Below are 16,068 nucleotides of genomic sequence, written 5' to 3'. Positions count from 1 at the left end.
GGACACAAAATATGTTTCTTGTTCAAAATGTCCCAAATGAAGAACTGCATGAAGCATTTCCTCCTGTATTTCCAACAGAACCATGAGTTCACAGATGAGCTGACTTTCAGTGAGATGTGTATGACCGAGTCGGTGGGCTATCGCACCAGCCGCAGCACTTCCATCTCCAGCCAGCAGGGGGTGTCGACATCCTGCTGCCCCCGCAGAGCTAAGAGAAGAGCCATCCGCCTCGCCAACTCCACCGTATCCGTCAGCCGGGGCAGCGTGCAGGAGCTGGACACTCTGCAAGTGCACAAAACCTCTTCTGGACCCCAAAGGTACGACATCACACAGAAATTGAATTTCTAATGAAAGATAATGAAAAGTCTTATTAGAGCCATTTTGAATTTTGGCATTATTACAATAAAAAAAAGTCCTCATTACTGTAATAGAAGTAAATTATAATTAAAAATATGTAATTGTTTCATGAAAATGTAAACACAATTTTAAAGTAGCTGAATATCATTTATATTGATTTGTCATTTATATAGAATTTAGGGGAAGCTACATCAATACAAATAATTCAGATAACTTTTTAATTTTTTAATATTTAATAATGGTATATTTTAAATGATTATAAATGTTTTATTTTCATATTTATGCATATAGTAATTAATAAACATGATATTTGTTTTGAATTAATATTTTTATCCAACATAGGAAATCCCCTTTTTATTATAACTTTAATCATATTTCTTGACATTTTCCTTAACGTTTGTTAAGATTATATATTATTCTCTTTTTTCTTTTCTTTTTTGTCATAGAACATAATTCCTATAAAAATGAAGTTGGCCATATTTAATACAAAATTGACAATAAATTCTAAAGAAAATTATACTCTGAGTAAAGCTTGTTAGACTTATGTCACAGTTGATATTTTTGTCATTTTTATACTATTTTTTTTATGTATATGACTATGTAACACTTAGGATGATATCTCATCTAACCTATAACTTTTTCTTGTGTGGTGTGTGTGCATACGTGTGTGCGTCCATGCATGTACGCATGCATGCGTGCGCACGTGTGCATCCAAACAGCCGCTCCAGTCTCAACGCCCGGACAGAAGACCTGAAGCTAAACTGTGAGGATCGGGATTTCACTGCGGCTATAATCAGTATACCCACCCCACCCGCCAACACCCCTGACGAGAGTCTGCCGCCCTCTCCTGCCATTCCCGGAATCTTACGCAACTCTCGCCCTACTTCCTTCACCCATGAGACAGTGAAGATCTCCTCCTTATAACCGCCACGAGCACATAAGCATCCCCTTCTGCACAGAGGAAAGGAAGTGATGCAGGCTTCTCCCAGGAAAGATCGCAAACGCCACAGAAAAGACAAAGTGCATCTCGTAACAAATCTGCTTCATTCCAAAATCGTCAATTCGACGTGGACTCGCATGAGCTGACATGCTTTGTGTGACCCCAGACAATTCATGCAAGACTGACGGTACGCGTTTGGGGGAGATTGAAAAGATGAACTCAATCGCATTTTACGATAAATCAGCAGTTGTAGTGGCACAGAAGGCCTTTTACTTTTAAAGATATGCAATGTTTCAACAAGCAGGAATTATGCTTATACGTCCACTGCGTAATACAGTTGCAGGAGAGATTACAAAAGGCGGAAATTATCGTAAAGTACATCGATATATCAAACCCGTAGATCTTTGCAGGGAAAAATACAATGGCCGAGATAAAGCAGGTGGTGTATATGTACCAATATTTGTATCATACCTCTTTAGATCACATGCATCTTCAAAAGCCCACAAAATAAGATGAGGAGATCTCTGACCCAAACATGCATGTTGTTGTATAGTAGATACCATGGCAGAGAATGGAGCCGCCAACATGCTACTCTCACATACTTTTGCATGGTACTTCTTTTACCTCCATTTCGTTTGTCTCGTTTTCTTTCTTGACATCGATGAAAAAAGACGATATTTACAGTATTAATGATCAAATGTGTTGCACCAGATGTGCACATTAGAAAAAAAAAGAACGATAAACAGAAAAAAAAAAAACATTCAGGCATGTTCTTTGCAAAAATCTGAGGTCGGCAATGAGTGTGTGTGTGAGTGCGTGTGTGTATGATGGGTGACTGGGAAGGACTTGTATTATTTGATCACAGATATGCATGGATACCGTTGTAGGTATTTTTATGTGTTTTCTCCCATGGGAAAATGAAAGGTTTCTATAGCATTTTAAAGCGAATGGAGGGCGTTTACCACTGTCATAGAGTTTTACTGCAGTAATTAGAGTCACTTCAACTTATTTTTCATTTGGCTTAGTAATTAAGTGTAACCTTTAAAACCAAGCTAGCTATTTTTATACAATAGCTTATGCATTGAACACGGCTATGTAATGATCCAGTGAAGCATTTCTCAAATTTGTTTTTAAAGCTCATCTGTTAATGTTTATTTAAAAATCATTAGCAGCAATGAGACAGGCAATAATAGTGTAATTATTTTTAAGTACAGAACAGAAATGAAAGATACAATTATGTATGGAAATTAGTACAAAAAAGGAGGAATGCAAATTTGCACTTGACTGTGATGAAAATATACAGTATTTGTTACTCTGTTTACAAGCATTTTTCCTAACTTATTTTTTACGTTCGTTTTGGTTCTGTCTATTTCTCTCTCTCTCTCTCTTTTTTTTTCTCTCCAGCTTCATAAAGCAGTGTGAAGTGGTAAATTTAGTAATTGGTCAGGCACCTGCTCATTTTCGGTAGGGGGTGTTGGATGAAACGGCTCCCGGTAGGAGATTAAAGAGTTAGATAAAGCACAGAGGTGTAAAGTCTATTCCACAAATAAAGTGAACAGAACTCAGAAAACATGGTGTGTGTCGGCTCTCAATTACATGTAAACATACACATCAGTTCATTTGTTTGAAATGTGTCATTATTGAATATCAATGATGGCACAAAAATGTCTGAATGTCGACCAATTATGGTCTTTTCTTCAGATTTGCTGACACCATCTGATATTTTATAGTGCTAATCTTCAATGTGTTGGTTGATGTTCACTTAAAAGTCTCATGGCTAATTGTTTTCTGGTCTTCTCCTGAGGGAGCACTGTGTAATTGGCTATCAATTTGCATAATGTGAGAATTTGCCATTAAATCATAATAATTTGGCTGAGCGTAATTACCCACACTGCATCCAATGATTCACTGTTATGTCAACATGAAATAGCATTAAAAACCCATTTAACTTCTAAAATGTGATATTTCAGAGAGGAATAGAATGCTAAAAATATGTAGGGTTGGGCTTGGTGTTATCTTCTGAGATTTAATGAATGAAATGTGGTGAGGAAATGGAAGATGTTCTTACATTGAGTTGCAGTGAAACTTAAGTATCACAAGATATTTTCTTCTGTATGTACATCTGAGTGTAATGGATTACTGGAAAAGAAAAATGAAGGGTGGGGACATGGGTCTTTGCATCAGTTGTTGATTGGATTTTGAGATGTAGCCTATACATTGCACTCAACAATGGAGGCAGATGAACATGACTTTGCAGGGGCAGGTTTTAAACGGAAACAAATTATTGAAGAAAGTCCCCATAAGGGACCCTATTCACAGACTGTGGTAACCACTGATCTATAATATAGAACTGGATTGCTCATGACGTCATTAAAGTGAAGCCGCTGCGCCGCCATATTGGTAATCCCTAGTGTGCGAAAACATTCCATTGAATTAATAGGAATTTGTATGATTTTAATGAGAAAACATCCCCTAACAAGTCAGTGTTTATAAATATGAAGTATCACTGTGCATTATTACAATGCGAACACCCTAGGCATGTAAACGGTTATTTTTTAAATGTCGGGAATTTCCCTTACTTATTAAAAAGCTACGTTCATTACAGCAGTGAGCATCATGAACATGATAAACATCAGAGGGGCACGATCTCAACACATATAACAAACTACAAAGTGTTCGTTCTGAAATCTGAATTTATTCAGAGAAATAACTGACTATATACAGTACAGATTTAAGAAATAAATACAAAGCTTTATTTCCCAGATAGTAAATTATTATTTTTTATTTCATTATAGAGAAATATTAACAACATAATTGTATAATTCATTATAATATATTAAAATCCATTTCTTATACTAATATGTTCGTTTAATAATTCCTGAATAATTTTGTTCATAAAGAAATAAGCCATTTTTGTGTTTGATCAGTTACCTGTGTCGTCAGTGCGCAGCAGACACACCCACCAACACGATTTAAATATATCGCTTATCCTGTCCCAAAAGACCGTAAACACTGAAGATAACTTCTGAAGTAAACATTACTTCATTACACATAGCATAAAAACGAGTCCCGTTTGACTGATCAGCTTCAAATCGAGTTATTTTAGGACAGCGGTTTGAATGTAACTCAATGGTGCTCTCTGCTGGTAGGGATTAGTAAAATGACGGATCGAACACTTCCGGTGGCTTCACTGCCTGTTGGCAGTTTAGAACGCGTTGAGCGATCCAGTTATATATATATATCAGTGGTGGTAACACATTTCAGTGGTCATCAATTCTGTTTGGATGACAAAATTAGTTAAAAGCAAAATTTTTAGGCTGGTCTGCCTCAGCTGTCTAACAGCATTCATCAACGTAAAAATGAGAGCTTCATTTAAGTGTTGCCAGACTGTATGATAAATTTGTATGATAAATTTTACATCTTCATGCATGGGTGTAGAATATGCATAGTACTTAATTTTTGGGAACTTTTGTAAAGTAACTGAAATTATAAATAAACCCACATATTATCATCTAAAATAAAGAGAAAACCTATGAACAGCTAGCCAGCCAAGCAGTACATCCACCTGGAGAGAGCTGGAGAAACATCAAATGTGCGTTAATTTGCTATTTATCTATCTATCTGTATAACATTTCTCTCTCCCTCACTTATGAAATGATGGCTGCGCCCCTGTCTGTAAGATCGGTATCGAAAAACATGCCATATGTACGATAATTTCGGAATTTCAAAATCTCAAAGCCCTCAACATCTGACAACAAACAGGATTCTGATGACGACAACTCAGAAGTGGAGTTTGGACTTTCCCACAAGGTACAGCTAGGGCCCTTTGATTTCCACGAATTGGAAAAATAATAATATATCTTACTGAATTATGGCGAATGTCACAGAATTGGTCAAAGTTTAGAGGACTTAAACAAACGAAGGTCATTAGACTTAAATCAAATCATGACATGGACTAGTACCTGTAAATATTAAGCAAAGAAAAAGACTATTAAAAATTAATCCTGCATGTTCTGTGTCTGTTTGAATGAATGACGCAGATGCGTGGTTTTGTTTACTACCCCAACACCCCCCCCCCCCCCCCCCCAGCAGCAACCTTCCATAATTCTTGTAAAACCAACACGGAAGAGACTAAAACATCTCGATTACATATGTAACCACGGTTCCGTGAATAGGGAACGAGATGCTGCAGGGATGTCACCGTACGGGAACACCTCTTGCTGTGACGACTGTCTGAAGCCCTGTGCCAGCCAGCAAATCCTATTGGCCAAAGGGTGATTGGCACCGCCTTATGCATACGTAAGCACAGTACATACCTAACCGAAATGTTCCCTTTTATAGGTCACTTAATGATATACCATCACGCCTGATGTACCTTAGATAGCTGGGATCTGAGGACAGCATCTGCTCAAGTGGAAAGAACCCGGGAGCCATGGGCCGTCCTCACATCCAGGCTATAAAATTTGACAAAAGTGCTCTGTGAGGACCATCCAGCCACAGCACCTAAGCTACCTATAGAAGTTCCACTGAGAAAAGGTTTGATGAAGCCAAAGCCCTTGTTGAATGAGCTTGAATTCCTAAGGGCGAAGCGAGCCTGCGCGCCTCATAGACTAACGACATAGCCTCCACCAGACAATGGGACATGTGTTGCTTTGCGACAGCACTACCTTTATTTTTACTCCGAAAACAAATGAACAGCTGGTCGGACTCACGCAATTGGGCTGTACGATCAACATAGATCTTCAGTGCCCTCTTTGCCCATCTTCGGTTATCCGGGAGTGATGCACAGTGACATTCTGCGAAGATGGCAATGGTTGGCTCCACCCACTTAGAGCTTCAAAAATACCCTTCAGAAACCTATGGGTGATGTCACGGACACTACGTCCATGTTTTTATACAGTCTATTGCCTTGTCCAAATACCCACACTTGTGGTCTTGGCCACTTATGAGCATGTGCGCATGACAGGAAGTAAGTTGCCAAGACTGTCCAGAGTCTTAATAATGATGAAGTGCAGTACCCTGAATGCACACTAAATCAACACTATCTCAAATACTGCTCCTAGGCACTATTCAAGGTTTAGTGTATCCCATCATGTTCTGGAAATAAAACGTGAGACATTTTGCAACGATCGCAAGAGGTCATGGAAAACGTCTCGGTTACGTATGTAACCCTTGATCCCTGAAGGAGGGAATGGAGACGTAACATCAGAAAGAGACTGACGAATGGGATCTCGCCCGAGAGCACCTTCGAGTGATTACAAAACAAGCCAAGTTGGTCAGTCGGTCACGTTCTACATTACGTCAGACAGAGACTGATGAATGGGGTCCCTCACAAAACGCAACATGCCTGTCTTCCAGTGACCCCTGAGAGAGATAGCACCCTGTCGTGAGGCCAGCACGAGTGAGGGCCTATAGCTAACACAGAATACACTTGGTAGCATATTCCAGCTGGACGTATGCTAGCAGGCTGCCTGCTCATAGGAGGACTTACAGGTATCAGGCAGGTATCAACCAAGGTGGTGATACAAATTAACTGTGAGGTACCCAGCCCGCAGGGTGGAGGTTTCAATGACAGAGCTGGCAAGGGGCTTTCACAGTAAGTCATGCTTCGAAGAGACTTACTGTGGACATACACACGTGGGATTGCCCAGAAAGGGGACTCACAACACATGGAGGCACCTAGTCCCACACAGGGCTGACCAAAGGGCACGCAAGCATGCAAGTGGACATCAAAAGTGCTGGAGGAACCCAGGATTCTTAACTGAGGAACTCACCTTAGGGGAATAGCGCACATATCCATTCCGTGGAGTGGAATGGCGAAGCAAGCGGATTGACACCAAGCAGGGCCTGTAAGGACCTTTGTAGGGAAGGGGCGAGTACCTGGGTGGACACGGGCTCTACACAGAGATTATAAAATCTTGCAAATGTGTTAGGTGTCGCCCAGCCTGCAGCTCTACAGATTTATTTTAGCAAGGCGCCATGCACCAGCGCCCAGGAGCAAGATACACTCCTAGTTGAGTGAGCTCTCACCCCTAGGGGGCATGGCAGGTCTTGAGCCTGATAAGCCTGGACAATAGCATCAACTATCCAGTGGGATAACATCTGCTTGTAGACAGCCTTTCCCTTCTGCTGGCCTCTGTGACAGAAAAAGAGCTGATCTGAGGTCCTAAGGCACTGAATTCTGTCTATGTAGGTGTGGAGCGTACGTACTGGACAGAGCAGCGCCAGGGCTGGGTCTGCCTCCTCCAGGGGCAGTGCTTGCAAGCTCACCACCTGATCCCTAAAAGGAGTGGTGGGAACTTTGGGCATGGATCCAGGCCGGGGTCTCAAGATAATGTGAGAGTTGGCTGGCCCGAATTCCAGTCACGATGCATCAACTGAAAATGCCTGCAGGTCCTTGACCCTCTTCACCGAAGCCAAAGCAATCAGGAGAGCAGTTTTCAAAGATAGAAACTTTAGCTCTACTGAGAGAAAGGGTTCGAAGGGAGCCCTCTACAGTGCTGATAGAACCACTGGTTGAGGCGGATTGAGCCTCCTTGCTCCTCTCAGGAACCTGATGATCAGATCATTCTTCCCAAGAGACTTACCTTCAACAGGGTCATGGTGAGCCGAAATAGTTGCCACATAGACCTTGAGGGTGGAAGGAGACAGTTTTCGTTCCTTCCCCTCCTAAAGAAAGGGAAGCACTGACCCGATCGGGTATTTCCAGGGGTTCTCACTCCTTGAAGAACACCAAGTGATGAAGAGGTTCCACTTCAAAGCATAGGCGTCTCTGGTGGACACGGCTCCAGCTGAAGTGATAGTAGCTACCACCCGAGGTGGCAAGGTACCTAAACCTTCTGTGACCCATCCAGAAACCACACATGTAGGTTCCAAAGATCAGGACGTGGGTGGCAGAGGGTGCCCCGTCTTTGAGACAGAAGGTCTTTCCTCAGAGGAATTGGCCAGGGAGGGGCTGTGGCAAGGAGTAAAAGTTCGGCCAGCTGTGTGCCAGAGCCTCCGTGCCAAGGGTGCCCTCGGCCAGGGAGTAAAACAACTGGCAGTGGGAATTTACTGGAGAGGAAAACAGGCCTACCTGAGCAACTTTGAAGTGTTCCCAAATCAGCTGAACCGACTGGGGGTGGAGTCTCCATTCCCCGGTGCTCAGATTCTTCTGACACCAAAAAGCAAGCGAGCGAGTTGCGACATGCGGTGGGAGTGTAGACCGCCCTGACGGTTGATGTATGCTACGGTCGCAGTGTTGTCTGTACAGACCAGAGCGAGCTTGTCCTTCAGCAGGGCCCTGAAGTGGTGCAGAGCAAGCCATACTGCTAGCAACTCGAGGCAATTGACATGCCACTGAAGTCGGGGTCCTGTCCAGGAGCCTGACGCAGCATGCCAGTTTCACATGGCACCCCAGCCCGTGGCAGAGGCATCTGTTGACTCTACATGTCTGGACACAGATTCTAGGGGAATGCCAGCCCATAAAAATGAGTCACTCTGAGCATGCCCAGTTGCCATGCCCATCTTGGGACTCGGTCGTGAAGTCAGTACTGAAGCGGTCTCATATGGAGTAACCCGAGTGGTATGACTGCCGCCACGGATGCCATATGCCCCAGGAGCCTCTGAAACAGTTTCAGTGGAACTGCTCTCTTGCCCTTGAATTGTCTCAAGCAATTCAGCAGTGACTGTGCATGCACGTTTGTAAGCCGCGCGAACATGGTGACAGAGTATATTTCCATACCCAGAAAAGAGATCCTCTGCACAGGGGAGAGTTTGCGAGGGTGAGGTGTCTGAGCACCAGATCCCTGTGCTCATACAACCACTCACGAGAGTGAGCTAGAATCAGCCAGTTGTTGAGGTAGTTGAGGATACGGACACCTCGTTCCCTGAGAGGAGCCAGGGACAGAGCCAGAGACAGAGCCAACCCGAATGGGAGAACCTTGTACTGAAATGCCTGCCCCTCGAAAGCAAACTGAAGAAACTGTCTGTGTCGAGGAAGAATAGAGACATGAAAGTATGCATACTTCAGGTCGATTGCTGCAAACCAATCCAATGGACAAATGCATTCAAGGCACGCAAATCCAGGATTGGCCGTAACCCACCTGTTTTCTGGGGTACTATGAAGTAGGAGCTGTTAAAGCCGAACTTCATGTTGGTTGGAGGGACTGGCTCTATTGCGCCCTTTGCCAGCAGAGTCGTGACCTCCGCGCACATTGACAGGAGCATCTTTGCCCACCATCATACCGTGAACACCCCAAAACCTGGGACACACTGGGCAAACTGATTCATGTAGCTGAGCCTCATCGTACGGATGAGCCAGCGGGATGGCCTGGGAAGCTCTAGCCAGGCTCACAGAAACCGATCCAGCGGGATCAAGGGGACTACAGGTGTACCCACAGTGGGGCAGCGAGGTGGAGCAGACAGCCCTGGCCCTGACTCCAAGTAGCAAAGAGGGCATGAGAAGGCAAATCATTCTCGAGCTGGCTTTGCATGGAAACTGGCAAGGGGAGAGGGGAATGAGACTGGTGAGGAACAGTCAGATTCAGCCGTTTATTTAACAGTCAGATTCAGCCGTTTATTTATGATCCAGAGGCTGAAACTGAACGAGAGCAGCAGCAGCACAACTTCAACAGAGTCTCTATCAGAATCAGAATCAGAATCAGAATGAGCTTTATTGCCAGGTATGTTTACACATACGAGGAATTTGTTTTCGTGACAGAAGCTCCGCAGTACAACAGAATGACAGCGACAGAACATAAAACACATAATAAAAGAATAAAAAATACAAATATGTAGACAGTGAATGACAATATACAAATGACAATTGTAGGCAGGTATATTACAAAGTGAAGTATGTATGTACATATATATTGTGTGCAAAATTTAAGTGTATACTAAGTATGTGTGTTAGATAAATAAAGTGTGTGTGTATATAAATATAAAGTGTAGTGTGTTCGCCATTATTGTCAGCTGTTCATAAGATGGATTGCCTGAGGGAAGAAACTGGTCCTGTGTCTGGTCGTTCTAGTGCTCAGTGCTCTGTAGCGTCGACCAGATGGCAACAGTTCAAAGAGGGAGTGTGCTGGGTGTGAGGGGTCCAGAGTGATTTTGACAGCCCTTTTTCTCACTCTGGATAAGTACAGTTCTTGAATAGATGGGAGAGTTGAACCGATGATTCGCTCAGCAGTCCGGACTACTCTCTGTAGTCTTCTGAGGTCAGATTTAGAAGCTGAGCTGAGCCAGACAGTTACTGAAGTGCAGAGGATGGATTCAATGATGGTGGAGTAGAACTGTTTCAGCAGCTCCTGTGGCAGGTTAAACTTCCTCAGCTGGCGGAGAAAGTACAACCTCTGCTGGGCCTTTTTTACGATGGAGTCAATGTGAATGTCCCACTTCAGGTCCTGAGAGATGGTGGTTCCCAGGAACCTGAATGACTCCACTGCAGTCACAGGGCTGTTCATGATGGTGAGTGGGGGGAGTGCAGGGGGGTTTCTCCTGAAGTCCACGATCATCTCCACTGTTTTGAGGGTGTTAAGCTCCAGGTTGTTGAGAGTGCACCAGACAGCCAGCTCTTTTACCTCCTGTCTGTAAGCAGACTCGTCACCGTCCTGAATGAGGCCGATGAGTGTGGTATCGTCTGCAAACTTCAGGAGCTTGACAGAGGGGTCCTTAGACGTGCAATCGTTGGTGTACAGGGAGAAGAGCAGTGGGGAGAGAACGCAGCCCTGGGGAGCTCCGGTGCTGATTGTACGGGTGCTGGATGTGTATTTTCCCAGCCTCACTAGCTGCTGCCTGTCTGTCAGGAAGCTGTTGATCCACTGACAGAGGGAGGTGGGCACGGAGAGCTGATTTAGTTTGGGCAGGAGGAGGTTTAGGATGATCGTGTTGAAGGCCGAGCTGAAGTCCACAAACAGGATCCTCACATAAGTCCCCGGTCTGTCTAGGTGTTGCAGAACATAATGCAGTCCAATGTTTACTGCATCGTCCACAGACCTGTTTGCTCTGTAGGCAAACTGAAGAGGATCCAGCAAGGGCCCAGTGATGTCCTTCAGGTGGGCCAGCACCAGTTTTTCAAATGACTTCATGACTACAGACGTTAGAGCCACAGGCCTGTAGTCATTTAGTCCTGTAATTTTGGGTTTCTTAGGGATGGGGATGATGGTGGAACGTTTGAGGCATGATGGGACTTCGCACAGCTCCAGCGATCTGTTGAAGATCTGTGTGAAGATGGGGGCCAGCTGGTCAGCACAGGATTTCAGACAGGCTGGTGTAACACAATCTGGGCCTGGTGCTTTTTTCCTTTTCTGCTTCCGGAAGACCTGGCGCACCGCATCCTCGCTGATCTGAATTGCAGGTGTGGGGGAGAGGGGGGATGCAGGAGGTGAGAATGGTGAGAGTGCTTGATTGGAGAGGTGTTCAGGATGGGTTGCAGGAGCTGTTAATGGTGTGAACGGTAGTTTGGAGAGGCATTCAGGGCTGGTTGCAGGAGTTGTGAAGGGTGTGAATGGTTTTGTGGGGAGGCGTTCAGGGCAGGTGATGGGTGTTCTTTCAAACCTGCAGTAAAACTCGTTCAGATCGTCTGCCAGTCGTTGATTCTCTACGGTGCTGGGGGGTGGTGTCTTGTAATTGGTGATCTTCTTTAGACTTTTCCACACTGATGCGGAGTCGTTGGAAGTGAACTGAGTCCTTATTTTTCCAGAATAATTCCTCTTTGCCACTTTGATCTCCTTTTCCAATGTGTATTTAGCCTGTTTATACAAGACATTGTCCCCCTTCACATAAGCATCTTTTTTGGCCTGACGGAGCTGTCTGAGTTTTGCAGTGAACCACGGTTTGTCATTATTGTAAATTAGTTGAGTCTTTGTAGGAATACACATATCCTCACAGAAACTGATATATGATGTTACGGTCTCTGTGAGTTCATCCAGATCGGTGGCAGCAGCTTCAAAAACACTCCAATCAGTGAGGTCAAAACAAGCTTGTAAATCCTGCTCTGCTTCATTAGTCCATCTTTTTACAGTCCTTGATACAGGTTTAGCTGATTTTAGTTTCTGCCTGTAGGACGGTATAAGATGAACCAGAAGGTGATCAGAACGTCCCAAAGCTGCTCGTGGAACAGAGTGAAATGCATCCTTTATTGTTGTGTAACAGTGATCCAATATATTACTGTCTCTTGTGGGACATGTAACATGCTGTCTGTATTTTGGCAGTTCACGGGACAGATTGGCTTTATTAAAGTCCCCGAGAATGATTAAAACAGAGTCAGGGTGTTGTTGTTCTGTCTCTGTGATCTGATCAGCGAGTTTCTGTAAAGCTGAGCTCACATGCGCTTGAGGATGGATGTAAACACTGACCAGAATGAACGAGTGAAACTCCCGCGGCGAATAGAACGGCTTACAGTTAATGAAGAGTGTTTCGAGATTTGAGCAGCACGTCTTCTTTAACACAGTTACATCTGTACACCACCGTTCATTGATGTAAAAGCATGTCCCGCCGCCGCGCGATTTCCCAGTGGATTCTGATTCGCGATCCGCTCTAAACAGCTGAAAGCCCGGCAGATGGAGCGCGCTGTCCGGTATGGTGTCATTCAGCCAGGTTTCCGTGAAACACAGAGCAGCAGAGTGTGTGAAATCCTTATTAGTCTGAGAAAGCAGAAGGAGTTCGTCCGTTTTGTTGGGTAGAGAGCGGAGATTTGCCAGATGGATGCTAGGCAACGGCGTTCGAAATCCGCGCTTCCTGAGTCTGACGAGCGCTCCCGCTCGCTTCCCCCGTCTGCGCGTCCTGAAGCGTTTGATCAGCGCCGCCGCTCCTCCGATAACAACGTTCAGTAAAACATCTGAATAATTGAAATCCGGAAAAACATCTTGTGGTGCGTTCTGCCGAATGTTCAGCAGTTCTTCCCTGGTGAAACTGATGGCAGGAATATAACTAAAGACAGGACAAACTAACAAAAACACAAAAACATATGCGGAGCTCGTCACGGAGGCAGCCATCCTGTATCGGCGCCAGCGATCGAAAGCACATTGCCAACTGTCATTCATGGCCTCTTGGGACCCGGAGGTAGAGGAAACAGCTTTTTTAGTGAAGGTTTGGGTACCACTGGCCGCAGCTTGGCCTGGTAGACTTGAAGGGAGGCCATGGCATGCAGGGCAGAAGTGGCCTGGCCCATAGCTCTGTAAGCCTTGGCCACAAGTGTGGATGAGAACTTACAGGCAGTGAAGGCGGAGGAAGTACCAGAACGGTTTCAGGCAGTTAAAGGTGCCTTCCACTGGAAAGAAACCAGAGGGGGTTTCTGGCAATCAGCACGAGCAGCCCCCAGGAAGCAAGTCTCGTCCAGCCTCGAGCGCTCGGGACAGGGTGGAGGATTCCACTCAAGCCTAATGTTCTCAGCTGCCTGGGAAAGCACGGCCGTCAGCTCGGGATCTGACTCGGACAATGCTGGCACTCCTGAGGACTCAAGCCCGCCTTGTGATGTGGCGATCGACATAAGTTTCTCCTCCCAAGCTCCGAATGAGATGTCAGGATCCTGAGAGGGTCCAGCAAACTCTTACGGAAACTCAACTGGCTGCGGCGTTTGTGAGGGGGGTGTGGCCTGAGGAGGCTTGCTCATTGGGGAAGTAGCAGTTATGAGAAGAAGTGCTAGAACGGGGTGTGGCAGACTCTATACCTTTTAAGGTAATCAAGTCTCGATCTTAACACCGAGATGGTCATGTCATGAAATAGCTCTTTTAGGTGCTGAAATGCTCAGGGGAACGCGGGAGCTGACACAGGAAACCCAGATGAACCGCTGAATCGTGCCTTCACACCAACACCAGCTGATTCATTTGTAACACTCCGGTGAAGCAGCAACGATGTGTTTAGCCCGATGCGAAAGCTTGAATGCGAGTTGCTTGCGCTGCTCCCTATATACCCGCTCTGCGGGGCAGAGCTCGGGATGCAAGTTCCATAGACCAAGGTACTCGTCGTACCATTGGCTCGTTTTGTAACCACTCGAAGGTGATTGAGCTCTCGGGCAAGATCCCATTCGTCAGTCTCTTTCTGATGTAACGTAGAACGTGACCGACTGAAAGGGAACTTAAGTTAAACATTTATAATAATTAGATATTACATGTTGGTAGTAAAACAAAGTGCTACACATATTATTGGTGCACAGATGAGTATTTTGTACATCATTTGCAACTGTTTTTTATCACTTAATTAGGAGAACCAGATATTTTATTGTGTCCTCTGTAATAGGAACTACTGAATAGACATTTAAAAATGTATATTTTAAAATGCAAAGTATTGAAAACAAACATTTAAGCTCTGTGCATTTTTACAACACAATAAGTTTGTCCCATCGGGTAATGAAGTTTTACTCACAATTATGGTCTTCATCCTCATTTGAACACTGCATGGGGCTAGATACAGGAAATACATCATGTTAGTAGTCAAGCGATCGAATGCAAAGACCACATGTGTGGTTATTTGGACAAGGCTTCTGCTTACTACACGCACACACACACACACTGAAGAGTGCGTGTGGTGTGACACTCGCAGTGTTTTCAGCCTCTACTGTCTCACTAGATAGGATAAATACATCTACACAACATCTAAATACAACATCCCCAGAACTGCTCTGAGAGTCAGATATATATATATATATATATATATATATATATATATATATATATATATATATAATTTCTGTCAGAAATACATTACTATTGTTCAGTAGAATGTACATACAACTACTAGACTTACTTCAGAAATTAAAGCATAGCCACATAATAGCCTATTTCTTTCATGTTTTAATTTTATTTTAATTTTATTAATTCCTCTTTTTTTGCCAGTTAAAATTGGTTTCATTTTTATTAATTAAAATATATATTAAATTCATGTGTTATGCTTTCATTCGAGATAAAATAAACCACACAATGCAGAATTAAAATAATAATAATAAAAAATAAATAAATAAAAACATTTCATAAGGGTTTATATATACAATTAGTTTTTAATGCATTCAAATAATTAGACATGCTAAGCCTCTAAACATGTATTTTTATTATTTATCAATAGTAAAAAATAATTCACTTATTAATCGATTGATGTTGTATATGTTTCATGATTTAAATTAATAAGACATGCTTTTGATCAATACAATTTAAAAATGAGTTCAGAAACATTTTAATGGAAAAAAACGGAATCCAGAAAAATTTGAAATTTGGGGGAATTTTTTTTTCTTACGGTTTTCACAGGGACCTAGCCTAGTTATTTATCTATTGTGGTAATTTGAAGGTCATGTCAAAAAGTTGTTGGTCTAGTCTAGAATAGATAAGCTGTATTGTGTATGTTTGACTTGTGTAGGACAATTTTCTTCCAAATACAATAATTTTGTGCTTCTGGTACGATACTTGTATATTTCCAATTTGACACTATTCAGTTTTAACCAGGTAAGGTGAAAGTAGTAAAACATTTAGTATTTGACTACTGTTTCACAATATAATTTTTAATGCAAAGTACTAGAGTTTTTTTTTTTTTTCTGGAATATGGCCATTCTGTATTTTGGATTTCTGTATCTCTTTTTATCACTCCATAAATCAGAAAATACTGTCAACAATCAGGAAAATAATAATAATAATAATAATAAGAGGAAAAAAAAAATTTTTTTTCTTCTTTTTCTTTTTAGGAATTAAATTTGTAAAATCAGGCAAATTATATATGAATAAACACTCTGAAAAAATCTCCAGGATACAGATAGGAATAAAATTGCATGTAAAACTGTACGTAAAAACTGTATGTATTATAAC

General features: G+C 43.1%; 1 protein-coding gene across 1 annotated transcript in view; it reads left to right on the top strand.

Annotated features, from left to right (window-relative positions):
• Positions 1-3,179, top strand: part of kcnd1 (potassium voltage-gated channel, Shal-related subfamily, member 1) — a 60,844-nt gene extending 57,665 nt beyond the window's left edge. Inside the window, exons 6-7 of the mRNA XM_026269106.1 lie at positions 79-317; positions 1,077-3,179. Of these exons, the coding sequence (XP_026124891.1) occupies positions 79-317; positions 1,077-1,281 (444 nt within the window). The 3' untranslated portion in view covers positions 1,282-3,179. The remainder of the gene's footprint in view (positions 1-78; positions 318-1,076) is intronic.
• Positions 3,180-16,068: the final 12,889 nt, after the last annotated feature.

The sequence above is a fragment of the Carassius auratus genome, chromosome 8 (genome assembly GCF_003368295.1).
Source record: "Carassius auratus strain Wakin chromosome 8, ASM336829v1, whole genome shotgun sequence".
Lineage (NCBI taxonomy): Eukaryota > Metazoa > Chordata > Actinopteri > Cypriniformes > Cyprinidae > Carassius > Carassius auratus.
This window is presented reverse-complemented; position numbering and strand designations above follow the sequence as displayed.